General features: G+C 36.4%; 1 protein-coding gene across 2 annotated transcripts in view; it reads left to right on the plus strand.

Annotated features, from left to right (window-relative positions):
- Nucleotides 1-26,345, plus strand: part of STYX (serine/threonine/tyrosine interacting protein) — a 68,193-nt gene extending 41,848 nt beyond the window's left edge. The window contains exons 6-12 of one of the 2 annotated variants that reach the window (XM_043983028.1): nt 3,277-3,313; nt 3,874-3,913; nt 3,994-4,044; nt 5,328-5,400; nt 19,813-19,906; nt 23,629-23,704; nt 26,284-26,345. In XM_043983028.1, the coding sequence (XP_043838963.1) occupies nt 3,277-3,313; nt 3,874-3,913; nt 3,994-4,044; nt 5,328-5,400; nt 19,813-19,906; nt 23,629-23,702 (369 nt within the window). In that variant the 3' untranslated portion in view covers nt 23,703-23,704; nt 26,284-26,345. Of the gene's footprint in view, nt 1-3,276; nt 3,314-3,873; nt 3,914-3,993; nt 4,045-5,327; nt 5,401-19,812; nt 19,907-23,628; nt 23,740-26,283 lie in introns of both variants that reach the window. The other variant, XM_043983027.1, reaches the window with a different exon arrangement.
- Nucleotides 26,346-26,512: the final 167 nt, after the last annotated feature.

Raw genomic sequence — 26,512 nt, forward strand, 5'->3', positions numbered from 1 at the left:
GTCAAAGCTATCAGCCAATCAACTTGAGGAGCCTCCCATTTCTGGGAGGAGAACATGAAGTAGGAAGCAGACGCTGGCTGAGGGCTTCCTTCCTTTTTGGGTTTGAGATATCGGTTTGGTGGCAGGATTTTATGTGGGCAGTTAGGAAGGCTAGGATTTCCATGCTATAAGAAATCTGTTCTCAATCTTTCTCTCTCTTTACTATGTTATATCTTTTAATAAACCCTTAAAAGCCTAAACTCTTGGTGAATTTATCAGTGATTTTAGCCAGTTTCCCCCCAAAATTGGGGGGGGGTATTGATTAGAACCCACATTTAGAGTTTTAAACAATACAAAGCAAAGTTGAGGACAGCCATCTGTGGTGGAGGGGCACAGGCATGCCAAGCTTCCAACCATAGAGAATCAGATTTCAGTCAGACTTCTGTTTATGGGTCAAAGAGAAAGCAGGCCAGGCAGGGTGAGAAAAAGCCCAATCACCTCCTTGGCCAAGCTATAGCTTGGAACAGTGTGTCCTGGAAGCAGTGCTACACTTTTAAGAAGCCAAGAAATAGGGGATCAAGATAAGTAAGCAGAAAAACACAGCAGACCATTGAAAGCTGCTATGGGGGCAAACTAGACCAGAATATATCCTTAGAAGAAGATAACAATGTTAACGCTCCTGCATCCAAAACTTCCCCCGAAAAATATGAATTGGTCTCAGGCCTTAGAAACACTCAAAAGAGACTTTGAAGAGAACATAGGAGAGAGAGAAGATTTAGAGAGGTGGGGGAAAGAATGGAAAGAGAAATGAGAGTGATGTAGGAAAGTCATGAGAAAAAAAGTCAATAGCTTGAAAAGCCAAATGGATAAGGAGATACAAAAGCTCTCTGAAGAAAATAATTGCCTAAGAATTAGGATTGAACAAATGGAAGCTGGTGACTTTATGAGAAACCAAGACACAGTAAAGCAAATCCAAATGAATAAAAAAATAGAGGACAATATGAAATATCTCCTTGGAAAAACAGCTGAACTGGAAAATAGATCCAGGAAAGATAATTTGAAAATCATTGGACTACCTGAAAACCATGACCAAAATAAGAGCTTAGACATCATCTTCCAAGAGATTGTCAGGGGAAATTGCTCTGATATTCTAGAAGCAGAAGGTAAAATAGAAATTGAAAGACTCCACTGATCAGCTCCTGAAAGAGATCCCAAAAGGGAAACTTCCAGGAATATTATAGCCAAATTCCAGAGATCCCAGGTCAAGGAGAAAATACTACAAAGCAGCTAGAAAGAAGGAATTCAAATACTGTGGAGCCACAGTCAGGATAACACAAGATCTAGCAGCTTCTACATTAAAAGGACTGGAGGGCATGGAATGATATTCAAGAGGGCAAAGGAACTGGAACTAAAATCACTTACCCAGCAAAACTGAGTATAATCTTTCAGGGGGGAAAGTGGGACTTCAATGAAAAAGAGAACTTTCAGACCTTTGTGATGAAAAGACCTGAACCAAATAGAAAATTTGACTTTCAAATACAAGACCCTAGAGAAACATAAAAAGGTAAACAGTAAAAATAACTCATGAGGGACATTAAAAGGATAAACTGTTTACATTCTTACATGAGAAGATAATACTTCCAACTTATAAGAACTTTCTCAGTATTAGGGTAGCTGAAAGGAATATACTTATACAGAGAGCACAGGTGTGAATTGCATATGAAGGGATGATATATGCAAAGCATTTATCCTTGTTTTTTGTAGGGCAGACAGGGTGGGGTGGCTTATGTCTGGGGCTGGATTTGGGCTCAGGGCCTTCTGGGTCCAGAGCTGGTGCTTTGTCCACTGTGTCACCTAGCTGACCCATGATGACATCTTCAAAATAAAGTTAAGGGGTAAGAGGAATGCACTGGAAGAAAGAGAAAGGGAGAGGTGGAAGGGTGTAAAGTAACTCAAATAAAAGAAACCAAGAAAAAGCTTATGGAGTAGAGGGGAAGATGTGGAAGGAGCCGGAGAGTGAATGAGCCTTACTTTCATCAGAATTGGCTCTAACGGAATAACATAAACACTCAAGTGGGTATAGTAATATATTTTGCCCTGAGGGAAATTGAGTAGAGTGTATATCAAGGGGAGGGAATAGGATGAAAGGAAATACAGTTAGCAATAGTAACTGTGAAAGAAATTATGAGCAGGATGCTATCAGAAGGACATGAAACATGCAAACCATCAACAGAGGAGGAACTAGTGGTATTTGAATACAGATTGAAGTATAATTTTATTTATTAGTTCCTCTTGCTAAAGTTATTCTATTTTCTTTCACAGCTTAAGTAATGTGAAGATGCTTAGCATAATTACACATGTATGACTTACATTGAATTGCTGGATTCCATAGGGAAGGTTGAGGAGGGAGGGAGGGAGGAAGAAATTTTAGAACAGAAAGGTTTTTTTTAAAATCAATCTGGGGGCAGCTAGGTGTCGCAGTGGATAAAGCCCTGGCCCTGGATTCAGGGGGGACCTGAGTTCAAATCCAGCCTCAGACACTTGACACTTATAGCTGCGTGACCCTGGGCAAGTCACTTAACCCTCATTGCCCTGCAAAAACAAACAAACAAACAAAGAAATCAATCTGAAGAAACGATGAGCAGGTGTATTTCAGAGAAAACTGGAAGGACTTAAATGAATTGATGCTAAGTGAGATGAGCAGAACAAGGAGAACATTATACACAGTATTAACAACATTGTGCGTTGATCAGCTGTGATACACTTGACTCTTCTCAGCAACACAGTGATCCAAGATAGTTTCAAAGGACTCATGATGGAAAATGCTCTCCAAACCCAGAAAAAAAGAACTGTGGAATCCAGATGCAGATTACACCATACTGTTTCTACTTTCTTTTTTTCCTTTTATGAGGTTTTTCCCTTTTGCTCTGATTCTTCTTTCACAGCATGACTAATGCAATAATATGTTTAATTTGATTGTACATAACCTATATCAGATTGTTTGCGCTCTTGGGCAGGGGGCAGGGAGGAGAGGGAGGGAGAAAGATTTGAAACTAGAAGTCTTATAGAAACAAATGTTGAAAACTATCTCTACATGTAACTAGAAAATAATAAAATACTATATTAATAGAAAAAAACAAAAAAATAGTCATTGTTAAATGTTGGAAAAACACCCCCAAATTCTGCAACTTTTTTATTTTTGAAATATGTATCTTGGAACTATTTTTAATTATATGGGATTTGTTTTTTGTAGATCTTAATTGTTTTCTTTTTTGCAACCTATTTTTTTATCTTCAGACTAAAGAATTTATTGATGGAAGTTTACAAACAGGAGGTAAATCTTTTCTTTTCTTAGTTAATTTTAATTATCAGTGGAGAGGATTCAGAGTATTTTTTTGAAATCTAAATTGCTTGTCTACTGATTTCAAATACAAGAGATAGCAAGTTTATTACCATTTTTACAAGGATAGAGATTTTTCATTGTGGCTTATTATTCTTTCTTGAGCTTTTTAAACTATCTTCATAGAATTTTGTTGATGTGTCCAGCTTAAACATTTTGTGAATTCTTTATGCCCAAAGTCTAGTTGCTACATACATTAGCATGGTTTAATGCACAAAAGTTACTTATTTGCTTTGGTAGAGGAAGTACCTCATGGGGGCTCCCTATACCAATACAATCAAATTTAGCATTAAAAAAAAAATCCCAACTGCAGTATGTAAATTTGTAGAAATATGATGGGTTGAAGGAATTCTTAATCTTTAAAGAAGTGTGCATTTCTTTTAGAAGCCTTTTTAAAAGAGGACTATTTCTTTGTGAATTATCTTTATGAAATGATTAGTATATTTTAGTTGATGGTCCAGATATGTCTGCTAGAATACAGAATTGTTTTCCAGGAAAAGTTCTTGTCCATGGAAATGCAGGAATTTCAAGAAGGTATGAGGCTACCCTTTATGTGAAGTATTTAATTTATGAGTAATTTTGACTGGTTGTCCTAAAAGTATTTTTCTTTTCAGTGCTGCCTTAGTTATTGCATACATTATGGAAACATTTGGAGTGAAATACAGGTAAGAAAGTATTCCATAGCCTAGCCAATTTAGTCTTTGTAGCAAAAAGGAACTTTGGTGTAGTATTGACTGGGCCTACATGATGAGAAAAATGATTTTAAAGTTATTGATCACCTACCTACATTTAACTTTATGGTCTTCTTGATTGACAGGAATAATAGTTTGATAGGAGAACTTTTAATGTTGCCTTTTTTGATTTGAACTCAAGACCTCCTGACTCCAGGACCAGTGCTCTATCCACTGGGCCACCTAGCTGCCCCTGCCATTTAAATTTACATCAAAAAGAGAAAAAACTTATGAAAGGCTCTTTGTATGCCACACCAGATAGTGAACAGATAGTAAAATAATACTTTGGTGAACCAATAAATGTTTTGCATATGATATATTTTAAAGGCTGGTTGTATTTTGTTTTCTGTGACAGGGTTGAAAAGAAGTATAACTTCTGTTTAAATTTAAATGCAGATAGCTAATTTTTCTCACCCAAGATAATCTTCCTTTTTAAAAAAGTTTATTTTGAACTTGACAAATACCAAATAAAATGAATATTTCAATTTACATTGTGGAATAAAAGGAGGGGTTTGTTTGTCTATGAAACTACAAATTTCTGCTGTGTAGCACTTGCTTTGCTTTTTAAGTAGAGAATAAGTTCAGCCTGTTAACTATTAAAGCCTCTCTGCTTTCTGGCCTTCTGTTCTCACATTTTTGAATATCTCTTCATAACCCTTCTCTCTTCCACCCCTTCCTTCTGCCCTCCCCCCTCCAAAAAAAAAAAAAGGAAAAGAAAAACCCTTGTAACAAGTTATGTGTCATTAAGCAAAATGAATTTCCACATTGTCTATGCCCCCAAAGTATCATTCTGCTCAAGATAAATCTTGAGGGGGGCATCTAGGTGGTGCAGTGGATAAAGCACTGGCCCAGTATTCAGGAGGACCTGAGTTCAAATTAGGTCTCAGACACTTGACACTTATTAGCTATGTGACCCTGGGCAAGTCACTTAACCTTCATTGCCCCCCCAAAAAAGGTAATGTAAATTGAATTAACATTGTTTTACAGATAAACTCTCTGAGTCTTATTTCTTTTAAGTTAAGTGATGTAATTAGTATTAACATAGCCAGCAACTGTTGCAACAGGATTTGAATTCAGGTCCTGCTTCATACTATGTCCTTTGATTTCTTTACTTCATCACTCTGCCTCTCAGCAATACTTTCTTATTTTATAAAGCAGTATTTCTGAAAGAAATAAATTAATGACATTTTTTTAGCTTTTTTTTTATTATTTTTAAGGGAGGCATTTGCATATGTTCAAGAAAGAAGGTTCTGTATTAATCCTAATGCTGGATTTGTCCATCAGCTTCAGGTAACTCCTGTTACTCCTCTTACTCTTCATTAGGCATTTGCTTATTTGCTAAGGTTGCTAATGTAGTAATAGCTTGAGTGCTGTATTTGATTCTTAGATCTTTAAAATACTATAGCATCTCACTAAATTACTATAGTATCTCTCCTATTCTACTATAGATAGATGTAGACAGTAATGCAGATGAATTCAGAACAAGTTTAAATGACTGGAATCAAAGAATAATTATAGATGTAACCACTTTGCAAATAGAAATTGATTGCTTTTATGTACTGGTGTTTAGCACAGTGCCTGACACATAATAAGCATTTAATAAGTGCTTTCTAACTAAATGGCATATAGTAGGTACTTAATAAATACTTGTTAATTGATTAATGGTTTGATGTTAGCTTGGCAATAGGTTTCCAAGGGTATAAGGATATATATAACATTTTTTAACATTTAACATTTTTATTATTTGATTAAAAGCATAGTTGGCGTGTAGCATGTATATCAAATATGGCAGATGACAATAAGGTGGGAGGGATAGCTAACAGACTGGATACATTGGGATCCAAAGAGGTATTAACAGGCTAAAATATTGGACTAAATTTAATAAAATGGAAAAAAAAGAACAATTTACATGTAGGTACAATAAATTTTTCACAATCAGAAGATGAACTCAGAATTATCAGTTTGTCTGAAAAATATTTTGGAACAGGATCAATATGATTTAATGTGGCAGATAAAAACTAATTACAGTCCTGGCCTGTATAAAGAGAAGCATAACTTCTAGGAAATAAGTAGTTGGTATTATTCCCTTTACTCTGCCCTCACCAGACCTTGTTTGGAATATAATGTTTAGTTTTAGTTGCCATAGTTGAAGGATACTGATAAGCTGGAAAATGTCCAGAGTGGGGCAACCAGGATGGAGAAGCACCTTAGGTCCATGAAAAATGAGAGGGGACAGTTTGAGGAAACTGGGGGTGTTTAGCCTGCATTCAAGAATATTCAGAGAAAAATGGCAATTATGTTCATGTATTTGAAAAGCTATCACTAGAAGGTGGGGAAGTTTGTTTGGCGAAGAGCAAAGAGGTCAATTTAGACCTGATGCCAGGAAAAAAACAATTAGAGCTATCCAGAAGTGAAATTAAATTCCTTCAGAGGTCTTCTAGCAAAGGATGAATGACTAATTTTTAGCTTTGTTACAGTGGGGATTCTTACAGGGTATGGTTTGGACTTGATGGTTGCTGAGACCTTTTCCAAATCTTAAATTCTATGACTTTATCATAATTTTTATTAACAATATTACCAATTTAAAATCTCTATTTAAAAACCTTGTTTAACCAAAACTGAACTTTAAGTACTTAAAGTGATCAAGCTTGTCCTTAAAAGAGATTAAGACAATGTACCTCCCTCCCTTTTTTTCTGAGGTGGGAGACTGTGGATGCATACCATTGGTTTATGTAGTGTTTAGTTTTGCTGATCTACTTCATCACCACCCTTCTTTTTTCTAATTCTTTGTTTATAAGGCATGAAGGAAAGAATATATTTAGAAATAAAGGATCATGTATTATAAAAAAAACATTTAAAGGAACTATAATAGATGACATAAGTAGGTTAGAGGCATTTGACATCAAGCTAACCTGAAACTTAGAAACAATAACCTCAAATGATTTATATTCTTTAATAAGAAAAGAAGGATATGGGGTAGTTAGGTAGTAGATAGAACACCAGCCCTGGAGTCAGGAGGACCTGAGTTCAAATCCAGCCTTTAGACACTTAACACTTACTGGCTGTGTGACCCCGGGCAAGTCACTTAACCCCAAATGCCTCACCAAAAAAATTTTTAAAAAAACACAAAAGAAAAGAAGGATTAGACAAGTTCTTTTTTAATTTACAGTATTAGGAAGGCAGCACAGTAGAGTAGAAAGAATACTTGACTTGGAGTGAAGATGCCTGGCTTCCCATTACACTTAAATGACCATGTGACCATGGGCAAGTCATTTGCCTCTCTGAGACTTATCTATAAAATGGAGATATCTGTAGTTCTTACCTCACTGTAGCTTTTATATTGTAAGATATAATGGGCTTTTTGTCAATGCCCAAAGGCTCCAACCAGAGGAGATTGATCTAGACTGATTGAATTAAGTGAAACTGACTGAAAGTGATTGACTTTGCTGATTAACCTACTTAGTTAATTAAATCAAAACCACACCTGGCTGGCCCTCAATAGGCTATTATTCTCAGAAGCTAAGGACTTTGAACTCAACAAGAAACCACCCTCAAGTCCAGTGAACCAAGGGATTTGGGTGACACTGACCAGCTTGAAGGACAGCCTCTTCCAGTTCAGGGAGGCAGGAAGAGGAAGGGCTGTTTCCTCTCTCAGTTCGGTTCCTGAACATCCTAGTGGTAGAGGACTAGGTAGAAGAAAGAGGCCAGGTTGAACCCTTATCTCTCCTATAGGATAGATAGGCTTTGTCTTGGTTTTCTGACCCAGGTGTTTTCTCTTTACTCTTTAATACTTAATGCCAAAAACTGGTGGTAATGCTTCTAATTTATAAGTAAATCCTAGCTAGCTTTCCCCCTACACTGGGGGCAGAAAAAAGGCGACCATACATTAGATTTTTTTTGTGTGTCTGTGTGAGGAAATTGGGATTAAGTGACTTGCCCCAGGGTCACACAGCTAGTGTCAAGGGTGTAAGACTGGATTTGAACTCAGGTCCTCCTGAATCCAGGGCCAGTGCTTTATCCACTGTGCCACTTAGCTGCCCCCAAACATTAGATTTTAAACGTCACAATATCCATGGTCTCCACCATGAGAACCTTGCAGTCAGCCAGTAGAAGGGTTGAACAACAGCTTGTCTCTAACACAACCCAACACTATCCCCCAACACTCACCCACTGAATTTTCCTCTTTGCTATACAAGTTTTCCCAACCCTCCTTTTTCTGAGGTGAGTTTTAGCTTCTTAGGAAAATTGTAACTTAAAATTAACCATTGCCCACAGCTCATCAGTAGATGGTGTTAAGAAAATTCACCCCCAGATCACCTTATGGCAATGATAGGTACCCATTGGAAGGCAGAGGCAAGTGAGAGCCTTAACCCTTTTCATTTTGAGTTGTAAGGTTGCTAAAATTCTAGCTATACTGTCTAAAATATCTAATGAGTGGTTGCCAATAAATTATAAGCTTTAGCAAGAGTTAGACTTTTAAGCATTTATTAAGGAGAATAAGAATTTGGTGTAAAGAGAGAAAGAGGCCTAGATTCAGCTATCTATCTCAGGAAGCCTGCATTTCTGCTCTACTCTCCATGAGAGTCCTGATGAAAGAGCAAGAGAGCCAGCCTCACCCCTTCTTCCTCCCACAAGCCTCCTGTGAAACTAGGAACTTCCCATCCACATGCACACAGCCAAGCTAATTGGCTGGTAGCTTTGATAGACAGTACCCACAAGCAAACATCATTTCCTGACACCAAGGAAAAGCTGCATGGCTTGACCTCAGATGGCTTCTCCTCATGGCAGAGCTTTCCTACAGTAACTCTCCAGTAGGTGGCGTCACTCCAGTCATTACAGTGTGGGTCAGAATGAGTTACATAGGATGAGCAGGCATTGTTGGATTGTGATCTTAATCTTAGACATGCCTTGTGACCTTTCTCTCCAACTTCCCCATCTACCATACTTCCCTATAACTCTCCTGGATATCACCAATCTTCTAAGTCACTCAGGTATTCACAACCTGAGCATTATATTCTATTCCACATAATAGTCAGTTTCCAAATCTTGTTTGTTATGCCTCCACATCCTCATATCTGTCCTCTTCTTTTCACTCATAAAACCACTGTATCTATTCTGGACTCCTGCAATCATCTTGTAATTGGTCCTCTTGCTTCACATCATTTTCCTCTTAAATTTACCCTCCACACAGCTGCCAATGTTATTTCCCTAGGGTACAGATCAGACCATGTCACTTCCGTACTCAGTGGCTCCCCTTTGACTCTAGAAATCAAATATTATTTCATCTTTATATTATCCTTTTAAGAACTTTTCTACTTTTGTGAATATAATGTACATAATATTTGTTACAGTAGTATGTGTAATTATAAATAAAGAAATATACTCACTGCAAGTACATGCTCAAAAAATTTTTTACTGATAGGGCTATGTGATCAAAAAAGGTTAGGAGAGCCATTTGTGTGGCTTCGAAGAGGGACAATTTCAATTTGTTGTTAGTTTGTGTGTTGATATGGACTGGCCTGTCTTGAATCGTTATCTTCTTTCTGGTTCATCATAATTTTTCATAGAGCTTCTTTCTTGATTAATTTTTGTATTTCTTGTGCCACACTGTTAATTCCCTTTCCAGTTCTTTCCTACTTAGCTCTTATTTCTCTTTTCCACTTTCCCCCTCTGCTGTACGCATTTCATTTATAAAACTTTTCAGACTCTTTTTTCAGCTTTTGAAAAAACTTTTTAATTCTTTCTGAAAAGTTTTCTTTTTTTTTCTTAAAACTATTTTTCCAGTTACATGTAAAAATAGTTTTCAGTATTCATTTTGTAAGATTTTGAGTTCCAAATTTTTATCCTTCCCTTTCCCCTCCCCAAGACAGCAAGCAATCCGATTTAGATTCTCTATGTACAATCATGTTAAATATATTCACATATTAGTCGTGTTGTGAAAGAAGAATCAGAACCAAAGGGAAAAACTGCACGGGAAAAAAAACCAAAACAACAAATAAAATAGTATGCTTTGATCTGCATTCAGACTCAGTTCTTTTTCTGGATATGGAAAGTATTTTCCCATCACAAGTCTTTTGGAATTGTCTTGGATCACTGTGTTGCTGAGAAGAGCTAAGTCTATCACAGTTGATGATCGTACGGTATTGCTGTTACTGTGTAGTGTTCTGGTTCTGCTCACTTCAGTCACCATCAGTTCATGTAAGTCTTTCCAGGTTTTTCTGAAATCTGCCTGCTCATCATTTCTTATAGCACAATAGTATTCCATTACAATCATATACCACAACTTGTTCAGCCATTCCCCAATTGATGGGCATCCCCTCGGTTTCCAATTCTTTGCCACCACAAAAAAGATCTCTTTGAGATACAGACCCTAGTAGTGATAGTGCTGGGTATGCACAGTTTTATAGCTCTTTGGGCATAATTCCAAATTGTTCTCCAGAATTGTAGGATCAGTTCACAACACCACTAACAATGCATTTACTGTTCCAATTTTCCTACATCATCTCCAACGTTTATCCATTCCTTTTTGTTCATATTAGCCCAATCTGATAGGTGTGAGGTGGTACCTCAGAGTTGTTACAATTTCCATTTCTTTAATCAATAGTGATTTAGAACATTTTTTTCATATGATCATAGATAGTTTTGTTTTTGTTTTTTGCTGGGAATGAGGGTTAAGTGACTTGCCCAGGGCTACACAGTTTAGTAAGTGTCAAGTGTCTGAGGATGGATTGAACTCAGGTCCTCCTGAATCAAGGCCCGGTGCTTATCCACTGTGCCACCTAGCTGCCCCTAGTTTTAATTCTTTATCTGAAAACTGCCTGTTCATATTCTTGACCATTTCTAAATTGGGGAATGACTTGTATTCTTATAAATTCAATTCAGTTCTCTATATATTTGAGAAATCAGGTCTTTATCAGAAATACTGGCTGTTTCCCAGCTTTCTGATTTCCTTTCTAATCTTGGTTGCATTAGTTTTGTTTGTGCAAACACTTTTTTTTGGTGAGGTAATTGGGGTGACTTGCCCAGGGTTACACAGCTAGTAAGTGTCAAGGGTCTGAGGCCGGATTTGAACCCAGGTCTTCCTGAATCCAGGGCCGGTGCTCTACCCACTGCGCCACCTAGCTGCCCTTGTACAAACACTTTTTAATTTATTGTAATCAAAATGATCCATTTTGCATTTCATAATGTTCTCTATCTCTTGTTTGTTTGGTCATAAATTCTTCCCCTCTCCATAGATCTGACAGGTAAACTATTCCTTCCTCTCCTAATTTGCCTGTGGTATCATCAAATGTACCCATTTTGACCTTATTTTGTTATATGTTGTAAGATGTTGGTTTATGCGTAGTTTCTACCATATTGTTTTCCAGTTTTCCCAGTAGTTTTTGTCAAATAGTGGTTCTTATCCCAGAAGCTACAGTCTTTGGTTTATCAAACGTAGATACAATAGTCATTTACTACTGTGTCTCCTGTGCCTAACCTATTCCACTGATCCACCCACACTCTATTCTTTTTTTTTCTTTCTTTTTTTTTTTTTTTTTTGGCGGGGCAATGGGGGTTAAGTGACTTGCCCAGGGTCACACAGCCTAGTAAGTGTCAAGTGTCTGAGGCCGGATTGACTCAGATATTCCGGAATCCAGGGCCGGTGCTTTATTCCACTTCGCCACCTGGCCGCCCCCCACCACTCTATTTCTTAGCCAGGACCAAATAGTTTTTGATGATTGCTACTTTATAATATAGTTTTAGATTTTGTATGTCTAGGTCACTTTTCCATTATTTTTCATTAATTCCCTTGATATTCTTTACCTTTTTGTTACTATTTTTTCTAACTCTATGAAATGATTTTTGGTAGCTTGATTGGTTGTTGTTTTCTGTCCGTTCTGGAAGAGGACCATGACATTGGGGTAATATCATGATTTGCAGTTGAGTTGGCTTTAATTGAGGGAGGGCTGTGCAAGGTCATGAACCTCACTTTCTCCTCCAGAGTCATCTGGGTCCAATGGCAAGGTATATATCAAGAAAATTAGAGATGGCCTCAGATGTTTAAGGCAGTTGGGGTTAAATGACATTCACACAGCAAGTGTCAGAGGTGATATTCAAACTCAGGTCCTCCCAACTTTCAGGCCAGCACTCTATCCATTGTGTATGGCACTGAATAAGTAAATTAATTTAGGTAGAACTGTCATTTTTATTATATTAGCTCAGCCTTACCACAAGCAATTGATATTTTTCCAATTGTTTAGCTCTGATTTTACTTGTGTGAAAAGTGTTTTGTAATTGTGTTCCTAGATTTGTCTTGGCAGGTAGATCCCCAAGTATTTTATATTGTCTACAGTATTTTAAATGAAATTCTCTTCCTATTTTTTTGCTGCTGGGCTTTGTGGTCATTATAGAAATGCTGGTGGTTTATGTATGGTATTTACTTTTTATATACTCCAACTTTGCTGAAGTTAATTGTTTCAAGTAGTTTTTTTGTTGATTCTCTAGAATTCTCTAAGTATACCATCATATCATCTGCAAAGAGTGATAGTTTTCTTTCCTCCCTACGTATTCTAATTCCTTCAGTTCCTTTTTCTTGTTGCTAAAGCTAATGTTTCTAGTATACTGGCATCCTTGTTTCACCCTTGATCTTCTTGGGAAAGCTTCTAGCTTATCCCCATTACATATAGTGCTTTCTGATGGTGTTAGATATATACTGCTTATTTAAGGGAAAGCTCCATTTTTTTCTATTCTGTAGGAATAAGTGCGGATTTTATCAAAAGCTTTTCTGCATCTATTTAGAGGTAATCATGATTTCTGTTAGTTTTGTTATTGATGTGATCAGTTATGTTGCTAGTTTTCCTAATATTGAACCAGCCCTGCATTACTGATATAAATCTCACCTGGTCATAGTGTGATAAATTGCTGTTATCCCTTTGCTAATATCCTATTTAGAATTTTTAGAAGTTTTGCATCTATATTCATTAGGGAAATTAGTCTATAATTTCTGTTTGATTCTTCCCTATTTGTGTCATAAAAGGAATTGGTAGAACTCCTTCAACTATTTTCCAAATAGTTTATATAGTATTAGAGTTAATTGTTCTTTAAATGTTGGTTAGAATTTCACTTGTAAACCCATCTAGCATTGGGATTTTTTCTTTACAGAGTTGGCTACAAGATGCTTGTTCAATTTCTTTTCCTAAAATTGGGATTATTTAAGTATTTTATTTCCTCTTCAGTTATCTGGGCAATTTATTTTTTGTTTGTTTTTGTTTTTGTTTTTTTTAATGGGGCAATGAGGGTTAAGTGACTTGCCCAGAGTCACACAGCTAGCAAGTGTCAACTGTCTGAGGCCAGATTTTAACTCAGGTCCTATTGAATCTAGGTCCTGTGCTTTATCCAGTGCGCCACATAGCTGCCCCACAATTCATTTTTTTGTAAATATTCTTCCATTTACTTTGTCAAATTTATAGTCACACAGTTGAGTAAGATAGCCCCTAATTATGCTTTAATTTCCTCTTCATTGTTGGTTAATTCACCCTTTTCATTTTTTTTTCCCCTAAGAACTGCTTTGGCTACATCCCATAAATTTTGGTATGTTGTCTCATTGTCTTTCTTTTTGCTGAAATTACTGTTTCTATGATTAGTTATTTGACCCACTCATTTTTCAGGATGATATTAGTTTCCAATTAATGTTTAGTCTTTTTCCATGGCCCATTATTACATGTAATTTTTAGTGCATCATGATCTGAAAAGGATGCATCTAATATTTCTGCCTTTCTGCATTTGACTGTGATGTTAATACATGGTCAGTTTTTATGTAGGTGCCATGTACCACTGAGAAAAAGGTATAATCCTTTCCATCCCCATTCACTTTTCTCCAGAGGTCTATCATGTCTAACTTTTCTAAAATTCTATTCACTTCCTTAGCTTCTGTCTTATTTTGTGGTTAGATTTATCTAGTTTGGAGAGGAGTAGGTTGAGGTCCCCCACAAGTATAGTTTTACTTTCTATTTCTTTCTATAACTCACTTAACTTCTCTTCTAAGAATTTGGAAACAACATATTGTAGGATTCTGGTTTTTAATCCACTCTGCTATCCCCTTTTGTGTTATGGGAGAATTCATCACATTCATATTCACTGTTATGATGACTAACTATTTCTCTTCATCAAATTTTTCCCTTGTTTATACTTTTCTCTCCTTTTTCACCCTGTCCCTCCTCATCAGTGTTTTGGTCAGAAACCACTGCCTTCCTCAATCTTCCCTCCTTTTTATCTGCCCCCTTTCCTTTTTTTCCTCTTTCCCCTCCTATTTCTGCCCTCCCTTTATCAGCATTCCCCTCACTCTTCTTCTCCCATTCCCCTTCTAATTTCCTGTAGGGTAAGATAAATTTCTTTACCCAAATAATGTGTATGTAATTCCTTCTTTGAACCAAATTCAATGAAAGTAAGGTTCAACTGTAAGGTTGAAACAATGTTCACCCCTCCCTTCTTTCTCTGCTGTAATAGGTCTTTTGTGCTTCTTCATGTGATATAATTTACCCCATTCTGTTTCCCCTTTCCTCTTTTCCCAGTACAATCTTTTTTTCACCCCTTAATTGTTTTTATCATCACATCAAAATCAACTTATATCCCCACACCTCCTATCTACATATACTCCTATCTTCCCTAATAGAGATAGAGTTCACAAGAGTTACAGGTGTCATCTTCCTGTGATGGGATACAAACAGTTTAATCTTATTGAATAATATGGCATGTTTTTTCTCCTCTTTACCTTTATATGCTTCTCTTGAGTCAATTTGAAGATAAAATTTTGTCTTTGAATGTGGTCTTTTCATCTTTTCATTGAATGTCTTTCCCCCTGAAAACTTATGTTCAATTTTGCTGAGTAGTTGATTTTTTATTGCAATCCAAACTCATTTGCCTTCATAGTCCAAGCCCTCAGATCCTTTAATGTACAAGCTGCTAAATCCTGTGTAATCCTGACTGTGGCTCCTTGATATTAGAATAGTTTCTTTCTGGCTGCTTGCAGCATTTTCTTCTTGACCTGATCATTCTGGAATCTGGCTATAATATTCCTTGGAGTTTTCATTTTGGGATCTCTTTCAGGAGGTGATGGGTGGATTCTTTCAATTACTGTTTTAGAATATCAGGGCAAGGGGCAGCTAGGCAGCACAGTGAATAAAGCACCGGCCCAGGATTCAGGAGGACCTGAGTTCAAATCCGGCTTCAGACACTTGACACTTACTAGCTGTGTGACCCTGGGCAAGTCACTTAATCCTCATTGCCCCACCAAAAAAACAAAACAAAACAAAAAGAATATCAGGGCATTTCTCCTTGATAATCTCTTGAATGATACTATCCAGGCACTTTTGTTGATCATGACTTTCAGGTAGTCCAGTTATCTCTCCTGGATCTATTTTCCATGTCACTTATTTTTCTGATGAGTTATTTTATATTTTCTTCTCCTTTTTTTTTTATTCTTTTGATTCTGTTTGACTGATTCTTGATATCTTATACAGTCATTAGCTTCCATCTGCCCAATTCTAATTTTTTAAAAATTATTTTCAGCTTTTGTACCTCCTTTTCCATTTGGCCAATTCTTCATTGGATTTTTCTCCCCATTTGGCCAATTGTTTTTTTTTAAGGAATTGTTTTCTTCCGTCAGTTTTTGTCCTTCCCTTTCCAAGGTGTTGACTCTTTTTTCGTAATTCTCTTGCACAACTCTCATTTCTTTTCCCACTTTTTCTTCTACCTCTCTTATTGGATTTTTAATATCCTTTTTGAGCTCTTCCAAGAAGGGTTTTTGGTCTTGAGACCAATTCCTCTTCCCCTTTGAGGCTTTGCATGTAGGCATTTTGACAGCAGTTTCCTCTTCTGAGTTTGTATTTTGGTCTTTCCTCTCACCATAGTACCTTTCTATGATGAGGATTCTTTTCTGTCTCTCACTCATATTTTAGTCTGTTTTGTGACTTTTAAAATTGAACTTGGGGGGCAGCTAGGTGGCACAGTGGATAGAGCACTGGCCCTGGAGTCAGGAGTACCTGAGTTCAACGCCAGCCTCAGACACTTGACACTTACTAGCTGTGTGACCCTGGGCAAATCACTTAACCCTCATTGCCCCGGAAAAAAAAAATTGAACTTTGTTGCTGGGGCACAGGGGACACTGTCCCAAGCTTCTATGCTAGAGGCTAGGGTCCGGATCATTAACTTTCTGCTCTGAGGCCTTAGGGGTTTGCAGCTTGCTCATTGCACTGGAGTAGCCTGGCCTGTTGAGTAGGGGATACCTCAGCTGGCAGGCTGCCTTCTTTGTTGGGGGTGGGGGCCTCACAACTGGCCTCCTGTGCCACTGTCCTGCTGAGCCAGGACCAATGGGCCTCAGGTACTGATCTATGCTGTGGTTAAGAGCCTTCTCCTGGCTTGCCCAGATACCCCCTGTAGTGAGCCTTTTACCCAACTGAGACAGACTTTTCCTGAAGTCCTTCTAAGCCAAAATATTGTTTCATTACGTTTTTTACTACATCATCTCCTGCATCCATTTAGAGGCTTAATTTAATGTTGTTCCCAAGGGAAACTGGGGACAACTTCCTGGCTTCCTGGCTTCTCTGCCATCTTCATTCTGCCTTGTAAAAAACAACCCTCTTGCTTCATCTCTTCCAGGAGTTCAGGTTGCACTTGTGCCCAAACTTTTTCTTTGAGGCTTTTCTCCTGAAGTCATTCTGGATTTGTGCCTTGCTTATACCTGTCACCATAATAGGTCTTTTTCTCTTTGTTCCTTCTTCTGGTCTACTTTTTGACTTTGAATTTGATGTTAGGGCTTAGCTCTGTGCATTTCTGGAGGGAATGACTGGGCTGTTGCTACTGCTCTCTTCGGGAAAGAAGGGGGTATTGAATTCTGTGTTATTACAAGCTCTCAGGGACAGTTCAAACTGGGGACCTACAAGCTTTCACTGCTCCCAGATGGGTCTGAGCCTGGGCAAAGTGTAATCACTGCCCTCCTGTTTAGAACTTTACAGGTTCCTGACTTGTGTTTGGGTCTAAGCTATGGACTTACCCCTGGTTGGAGGAAACTGCTGCTAGACTCAGCCAGTATTAGCCAGTGCAAAGCAGGTTCAGAGTAACAGAACTGCAGTTCCCTTTTGGTCTAGGACTCCTGCCCTGTGGGCTTCAAATGGAACTGAGACCTCAATCCACTCCTGGAGTTAGAGCCACAGAGCTTATGCTTGCTTTTAAATTTGTTCCTTTTTCAGTACACAGCATAGTGCCCACAAATGCATCTCACTCTGGAATACCCTACCTATACGTAAGTCCTCTCTTCATTCTGTCCTGGATTTCTGTAGTGACAACTCCCAGTTGAAACCTCTTTTTGCACCTTTTATAAGGTTGGGCCCTCTAATTGCTAGATCTGGGACCTTTTCTTGCAGTGGTTCATAGCCTGAATGAACACCAAACATGAATGTTAGAGTGTTCATGTAAACTTTCATAGTTAGACTGTCCTCAATGTTTGCTCACTTATCTCTTCCTTTGCTGACAATTGAAAAATGACTGAATGTGATTTTTTTTCCCTTAGTTTTTCTGAGACTTGGTCTGGTGCAAATTTTTCTAGTTATATCTTGGGCATTAGAATTCAGCTGTACTTCTTTCTGTCATATGAACCCTTTTTCATACCCAAGTCCGGATTTTGCCTGGGTGGCATGATTTCTTTTATAGTACATGCCCATTTGGCCATAAAGCAATTTCACATGCTTTCTTTCAAAATTAACAGTTCTAATGAGTCTCATAAGTTCTGACTATGAATCAGGTTAGTGAACACAAAGTATCTATCCTAAATTGCCACTCTGGGATGGAGATAATATGAGAGTCCTTTTACTTACTCCTCAGACTTTTGTAACTTGGCTTTGATTTTGTTATTCAGTTGAAATTTATATCTCCAAAGTTGATAACATTCTCTTAATTGACAGATTTGATGATCTTTTTTTAGCCCTCATCCTTGTTGACTCTTTGCTGAACTTGATACTATTAGTCATACTCTCTTCCTGATATTTTTTTTTTAGTGAGGCAATTGGGGTTAAGTGACTTGGCCAGGGTCACACAGCTAGTAAGTGTTAAGTGTCTGAGGCCGGATTTGAACTCAGGTACTCCTGACTCCAGGGCCGGTGCTCTATCCACTGCGCCACCTAGCTGCCCCTTCTTCCTGATATTCTTTTCTCCCTGGGTTTTCATAAAACTATTCTGTTATGCTTTGGGATTGTCTTGGATCATTATATTGTTGAGAATAGTTGTCATTCACAGTTCATCAAATAGTATTGCTGTCTCTGTACACAATGTTCTCTTGGTTCTGCTCACTTTATACATGTCTATTCAGGCCTTTCTGAAATCATCCTACTTGTCATTTCTTATAGCACAATAATATTCCATCACCACATGCTACAGTTTGTTTAGCCATTCCCCAATTGATGGGCATTCCTTTTACTTAATTTCCAATTCTTGGCTGCCACAAAAAGAGCAGCTATAAATATTTTTGTACAAATAGGGTTGTCTTTGGGTTATAAACCCAACACTGGTATTGCTGGATCAAAGGGTATGCACAGTTCTATAGCCCTTTGGCCATAGATTCAAATTGCTCTCCAGAATGGTTGGATCTTTTCACATCTCCACCAACAGTGAATTAGTGTCCCAGCTTTTCTTGCATCCCCTCCAACATCCAATATTTTCCTTTTTTGTTATATTTTCCACTCTGATAGTTATGAGGTGATACCTCAGAGTTGTTTTAATTTGCACTTCTCTGATAAATCGTTATTGAGAACATTTTTTCATATGATTATAGTTTTGATTTCTTTGTCTGAAAACTGCTTGTTCATATCCTTTGATCATTTATCAATTGGGAAATGACTTGTATTTTTATAAATATGACTCAATTCTCTATATATTTGAGAAATGAGGCCTTTATCAGAGATATTTGTTATAAAAATTCTTTCCCAGTTTTCTACTTCTCTTGTAATCTTGGTTACATTAGTTTTGTTTGTGCAAAAGCTTTTAAATTTTATATAATCAAAATTATCTATTTTACATTTTATTTTACTCTCTATCTTCTTTGGTCCCAAATTCTTCCTCTGCCCATAACAGATAAACAATTCCATAATCTCTTAACTAAATCAGGTACCCATTTTGACCTTATTTTAGTATATGGTGTTAGATGTTGGTCTGTACCTAGTTTCTGCCCTACCATTTTCCAGTTTTCCCAGCAGTTTTTATCAAATAGAGTTTATGTTCCAAAAGCTTGGATCTTTGTGTTTATCATATACTCGATAAACTGATTTTTTAAAGCGCAGATTTAACCATGTCTGTTTCCTACTCAATAAATTCCAGTGGCTCCACATTGCCTATGGAATAAAATATGAACAATCCTTTTTTCACTTCTTATGCCCTTTATAATCTGTGTAAGGACATATCTTAAGCTCATATAGCCAGCTAACTAGAAGTGGAGAATACAATTCTAGAACTTAGCTCTTATGTCTCATTATTGTGCTGATCACTAGTTCATACTACCTCCTTGATTGAGTTATTAAATGGTGGGGTGCTATTTGCAAGTCTGTAGTACATTTTTGTAACTATAAATCCCAACAAGTTGCCTCATTTTAAACTAGGAATTTGTTCTGTGCTTTTTGCTATTGTAGGCATTGGAAAAATTTATTGTGTACATTTTAGAATTTTTTTTTCAAATAGGAATATGAAGCCATTTATCTAGCAAAATTAACAATACAGATGATGTCACCACTGCAACTGGAAAGATCATTATCTGTTCAGTCTGGTACTACAGGTAAGAATTTTCTCTTAAGCTCACAGGAAACATGATATAAACTAGTATTGGGGAGCAGCTAGGTGGTGCAGTGGATAAAGCACCGGCCCTGGATTCAGGAGTACCTGAGTTCAAATCCAGCCTCAGACACTTGACACTTACTAGCTGTGTGACCCTGGGCAAGTCACTTAACCCCCATTGCCCTGCCCAAAAAAAACCCACCTAGTATTGGTTTTGTTCACCTGAACCACCAACACTAAGTAGTTGCAGCTTTCAGGTGGGGCAAACAGCTCCATTAAAAAATAAATATGCAAAAATAAATAATTCATGAGTAAATCATTTTAGAAATTATATATTAAGCTGTACATCAAAACTAATACTTTTCTGTTAACTTTTGGTGTCGTGCCTTATGTTAGAGTTGACTAAGAAAATGTCACCTAATTAGTTTGATTAATCAATTAATTGGGCAAGGATTCTTAACCCCCTTTTTTTATGTCACAGAGCCTTTTTGCAGTCTGGTATGGTGAAGTCTATGAAACCTGTCTTTGAATGTATAATTTATTACAAAGGAAACCAATTAAATAGTTATCAAAATATTTTAAAAAAACAAATTCATAGACCTGAGATTAAGAACTCCTTCAAGTTTCCTACCATGCAGTTCCATTAAAATTTTCCTAAAATGCATTTCTGTTCCACATATGGTACATTTATTTCTAAACTACATATGAATTAAGCAATGTTTATTATCTGCCAACCTATCCTTGTGCTAGGCTATTAAATTATATTCTTCAAATTTTATCCCTTCCCTCCCCTCCCCCTTCCTGAGGCAGTAAGCAATCAAATGAGGGTTTCTCTTTTTGGGGGTTCATGTGTATTTATGTAAAACATTACCATATTAGTCATTTTGTACAAGAAAATGAATAAAAGGAAGAAAATGAAAAATAGCATGCTTCAGTCTGTGTCCAATAAATATCAGTTCTTTCTTTGGAAGTGGATAGTATGCATTACAATGATTTATTTTCACTTGACATAATTTCTTGAGAGAAAAATGTGATATAGTAGATAAAGGGATGGCCTTATAATCTGCCTCTGTTAGATACTGTGTGACAGTGGGCAAGTCAGGCTTTCAGTTGTGGACAGGTTGCATTGGTGGAAGAAGTTTACATACTGGGAGGTTCTTGTGCAGATGAAATCACAGGTTTAGATGACGGATTTTTTTTTGTTACACTATTTTCATTCCATATATCACAACTAGTTTGTGGTTAAAATACTTGAGGATTTGGGGAGGTTTGTCAGGTGGTAGTTGAACCTTGATTTTATTTTTGCCCAAACCTATGATTATGTTGGTGTAGAGAACTCATCTCAGTGAGGAAACTTTACCAGTGCAGATTGGGTAACTACATCTGCATCCTAAAAGCTGGCTTTCTAGTTACATATATATACCTCTCCTCTCTATAAAATCCCCATTTTGTAGATAAGGCAACTCACTTAATGAGAGAGGTTAAACAGGATACATAATTACTAGTAGAACCAGGTTTGGAATTCAAGTCTTCTGATTTCTAGTACAATTATACCACACAGTGACAAGAAAATAAATATTAGAAAATAAAAGGTAAATAAGGGAGCGGCTAGGTGGCGCAGAGGATAAAGCACCAACCCTAGATTCAGGAGGACCTGAGTTCAAATCCAGCTTCAGACACTTACTAGCTGTTGTGACCCTGGGCAAGTCACTTAACCCTCATTGCCCAGCAAAATTTTTTTTTTTAATATATATTTTTTAAAGCAAGTAAATAGTCCTTCTGTCCACAATTGATAAATGGTCAAAGGATATGAACAGGCAGTTTTAAAATAAAGAAATCAACACTATCTATAATCATATGAAAAACTTATTTAGATCACTATTGATGAGAGAAATGCAAATTAAAACAACTCTAAGGTATTACCTCACACCTATCAGAATGGCAAATATAACAAAAAAGGAAAATATTGGATTTTGGAAAGCTGGGGTGCTAATTCATTGTTGGTGGAGTTGTGAAAAGATCCAACCATTCAGGAAAGCAATTTCAAACTATAGCCAAAGGGCTATAGAACTGTGCATACCCTTTAATCCAGCAATACCACTGCTGGGTTTCTATCCCAAAGACATCCTCAAAAAGAGAAAAAAACTTATTTGTACAAAAAATATTTATAGCTGCTCTTTTTGTGGTGGCTAAGAACTGGAAATCAAAGGAAGGCTATCAGTTGGGGAATGGCTAAAAAAAACTGGTTATATGATGGTGATGCAGTATTATTGTGCTATAAGAAATGACAAGTGGGATGATTTCAGAAAGGTCTAGAAAGACATGTTGGAAATGATGTATTGTAAAGTGAGCAGAACCAAGAGAATATTGTACAGAGACAGCAATACTGTTTGATGAACTGTGAATGACAACTATTCTCAACAATACAATTATCCAAGACAGTCCCAAAAGACAATTGATGAAACATACTATCCACCTCCAAAGAAAGAACTGATATTGATGGAAAAGACCTGAAGCATGCCTATTTTCACTTTCATTTTAAATCAAGTTTTCTTGTACAAAATGACAAATGTGGTAATGTTTTACATAATCATACGTGTAAAAAAATAGTCCTGCTGGTAAAGAGTGTGTTTCCTATTTAAAATTAATATCTTGTGTTTTATCAGAGTACAAGATCAATTATTTTTATATTTAAATCTTCCCACAAAATTAACATAGGATCATCAGTACCTAACCCCCCCCCCTTTTTTTTTTGGTGAGGCAATTGGGGTTAAGTGACTTGCTCAGGGTCACACAGCTAGTAAGTGTCAAGTGTCTGAGGCCAGATTTGAACTCAGGTCCTCCTGACTCCAGGGCCAGTGCTTCCACTGTGCCACGTAGCTGCCCCTAGTACCTACCCCATTATAACACAACCCTTAGGTACTATTCTCTGGTTAGTATTATAATGCAAGAGAATTTACTGATGAATTTGCCTCTCCTGACCTATTTATTCAATTTGTTTCCCTGATAAAGATTCCTCTCTTCACCTGTTTAATTTGTTCTCTTCCCTGTAAAGTTCTCTTGCTTTTTGTTAGTGGGCATTCCAAATAGTTGTGAAAATTTTGATTTTTAATGAGTTAAATGGTTCATACTTGAATGGATATTTTTCTAATGATACCTAGAACCCAGAGAACCTCCTGAACATAACAGATTACTCATCTGGAAATAGCAAACTATGAAACTATTTCTCATGCTCTTTGGCATTAGTGATTACAGCTACATCTAATGTACTGTACATCACTACTATAACAAAATAATGTTAAAAAAAACCCACCCATGAAATGCTTAAATTGAATATTATTTTCCCCAAAATCCCTGAAAATACTGGAAAACTTTGCATATTTCTTCTGCTAGAAAGGTCTGACTTAAATCAATTGTTAAGGGTACCCTGACAAAGGTACAAAACATTATAAAACCACAATCATTGCTTTCTTGAAGGTACAATTTTAAAGATAGACATATCAAATAAGAATTTTAAATAGTTGTAAAGAACTTACAAGTCTTCAATCTCCCAGTAACTTTTCATAGTTATTAAGTACATGGGATTAGACTTTCCTGGACACCAAACCTCCATTAGCTACAAATGAGAATACAGATTTTAAACTAACAAGCCACCTGATTGCTGGCTGACAACTGAACTATTTAAAAGCCCAGTTTATGTTCTGTTTATGTTCTAACTTTCAGGCAGCTTGAAACGTACACATGAAGAAGAAGAAGAGTTTGGAAATATGCAAGTTGCAGCTGCACAGAATGGATGATGGTACCTCAGACCAACATTATAGTGTTTGAATTCCTGTATGTGAAGGGAAAAATAATTAATAATGTAAAATGAGAAAAACACAAGTAGCTTCTTTTTGATTACATGTTGCTTCGAAATGTCTTTCTCTGCCACTTGCTAAGCAACATTTTAAGAAAATGATGGACTTCTTAAATAGATGGCACTGATTGTTTTATTCTTTTTTTTTTTTTTACACTTTACAGTTTTATTATAAAACAAAATTTTTGGACTTGCAAAGAAGTATTATTGCAATAATGCACTTTTCATACTTGAAAATTTCTTTATTTGTATGATAGAAAGTTACTTAAAACCAAAATGCAAGTGGAGAGGCTTGTTATTAAAAATTATTTGTAATTTATAACAATTTTTTTTGGCTAAAGAAAAGATTGTTTAAAAATGCATTTTGTGTTTGTTTTATTACGTTTATACAATAAGTTGGACGATTCAGTTTAAGTGGGTGGAACTTCTTAGAGAAATATTAATGCAAGAATCTGCCACATTTTGAAAATACCTTGATCACCCTTTCATATTTGTGAAACTTTCCCTTGACTTCTACTGATATACTTCAAATCAATGGCAATTGGTTCGGCTTCCCTCGTGTGCTACATTGGCTAGCCTATGTAAAACTTTAACAAAAGAGGAAAATACCTCCTTTTACCAAATATAGCACTGATATTTCTGGGAAAAAAATTGAGTTAGAAGTTTCAAGTGAATCATCCATTTTGGATTTTCTTTTGGTGAAAGCCACATCTATCGGTGTACTTTGGGAAAGGTGTCTAGCCCTATTTTTTCTTTGTTCAGAACTATTCCAATACAGGTTACAACATGTACACTATATACTGTTTATTTTTTTAAAATTCTGAGTAGAAAAGTGCCTTCTATTATTTCTAATATAGCTTTATTGTGGCCTACAAATTGGATAGCACTTAGGAGTAAATAAAATGTTTACAAAAAAATTGTTATTTAGATACCTTACGTTTAAACTGGAAGTATAAAGCTTATTGTAAAAAACTGAGCAAATTGTTTAAAATGGACACATTCTTCCCAACCCATTTTGTGCTATCCTTATGAGGATGAGATTCTCAGATTGAAGCTTCTCTTTGCAGTGACCTTTGGAATGGTTTCTGGATCAATTTACTTAAGTGTTGTTTTAAGCAAGCACATTTTATGGGTCTTTGGTTTTAAATTTTTACTTAGAAATATAAAAGGAATTTTAAGAAATCATTTATTGCTTTTCTAAAATGCTGAAACAGAGAAGTGAGTTTCTTTTCACCTTCTTATTTTTGTTGGATAGCAAAGACAAAACTTGCCCAAACTTTTCTCAGTGCTTATGTTTGGTAGGTACGAAAAATACTATGCAACACAATATATTATACCTGTTTATACCTTGTTATTTTGGACTCTCCCTTTGCCTTTTGTCTGCCTACCCTCTCCCCAAACCCTACAAATAATGCTGTAAAAAACGTTATTAAATCAAACATTTGGGGAAGTCGTTTACTTAATCTTATCCCACTATGCTTTTGGCTTCCTATGAAAAAGTGAATGGTTTGTAAATGTTATTATATGATCTTCTAAATACCTAAAATCATAACTGAAAAAAGTATAACAACTCTTGCCAAACCTCTGGATAATTTAGAGTGTTCAGTACTACTTACTAGTTCTATTCCACTTTGAAGCATTAGTGCAGATTTTCATTGAAGACTTAACCAAAATTCAGTTGGTGATGTTAAAGCTTTTGCTTTAAATGAATCCCTATAGCATAAATGGTGTCTGGCCCTTGTTGTTAGTCATATTTTTAGTACTTAATACTGCAGTTCATTCTGTAGTCATTTTGCAATAAAATAACTTTTAAAAATAGTTTGTGCCCCGAAGTTCAGGCTTATCTCTCAAAAATTTTGTCTTACCTTTTATTACTTTATTATAATTGTATTATTTATTAATAAATTGTTTTCTAGTAATTTATAGAAATACATATGTACCCATTAACTCCCGCTTGGGTATTTGTCCTTTTGCTTTATTACTTATGCACGCTAATTTTGATGTTTGTTTGTTTTATCCTATCACTAATGTGCCTTTGCAGCACTTTAAGTTAAACAGTGTCTCACAGACTGTCATTGTCTTGAGAGTGAAATTATTGTCTATGGGCAAACTTCATTCTGGACTGATTTTTGAAGTCTCATCTTCCCATTAAATGTTGCTTAATTTTTGTTTCCCTAATGGAATATTTTCCATTCATTTTTCCAACTTTAGGAAAGCCTTTAGTTTATGATCTAAGTTTTTCATCTAAATTTGATGAAGAGAAAGAACTAGTCCTATGACCTGTAGCACTGAGAACTTTTAAAAATAATCCATTATAATTTTGATGAATACATACAGCTCTTTCTTTAGGGTTTTTCAAACAGTGTGACTTAATGTCCAATCAAGGACATATGTAAGCACAAAGTGATGTTAAGGTTATATCACAGTCACAATAGCAGCAAGAAAATCTACTGTTTGTTATTGCAGAAAAAGTAACATTTCAAATGTCGGAATTAAAATTTTTTCTTGTTTCCTAATCATAGGTCATTTTGTTCATGGTACTTTCTCTAGAAAAAGTTCTGTTTGCTGGTTACTTCTCTTTAAGGTGAGGAATTTAAAAGAGAGCTTTTGCTATTATCTCACCACTTATTAACTTCTGAAGCAGAATGTTAGTTTTTGTTCTTATCCTTCAGAAAAACATCAGGACCTCAAAAGAATTTCCAGGACCCTGGAATTTGGATGGTTTTTGAATGCTGGAGTTTTTTACCCCTT

Source organism: Dromiciops gliroides, chromosome 2 (assembly GCF_019393635.1).
Source record: "Dromiciops gliroides isolate mDroGli1 chromosome 2, mDroGli1.pri, whole genome shotgun sequence".
Lineage (NCBI taxonomy): Eukaryota > Metazoa > Chordata > Mammalia > Microbiotheria > Microbiotheriidae > Dromiciops > Dromiciops gliroides.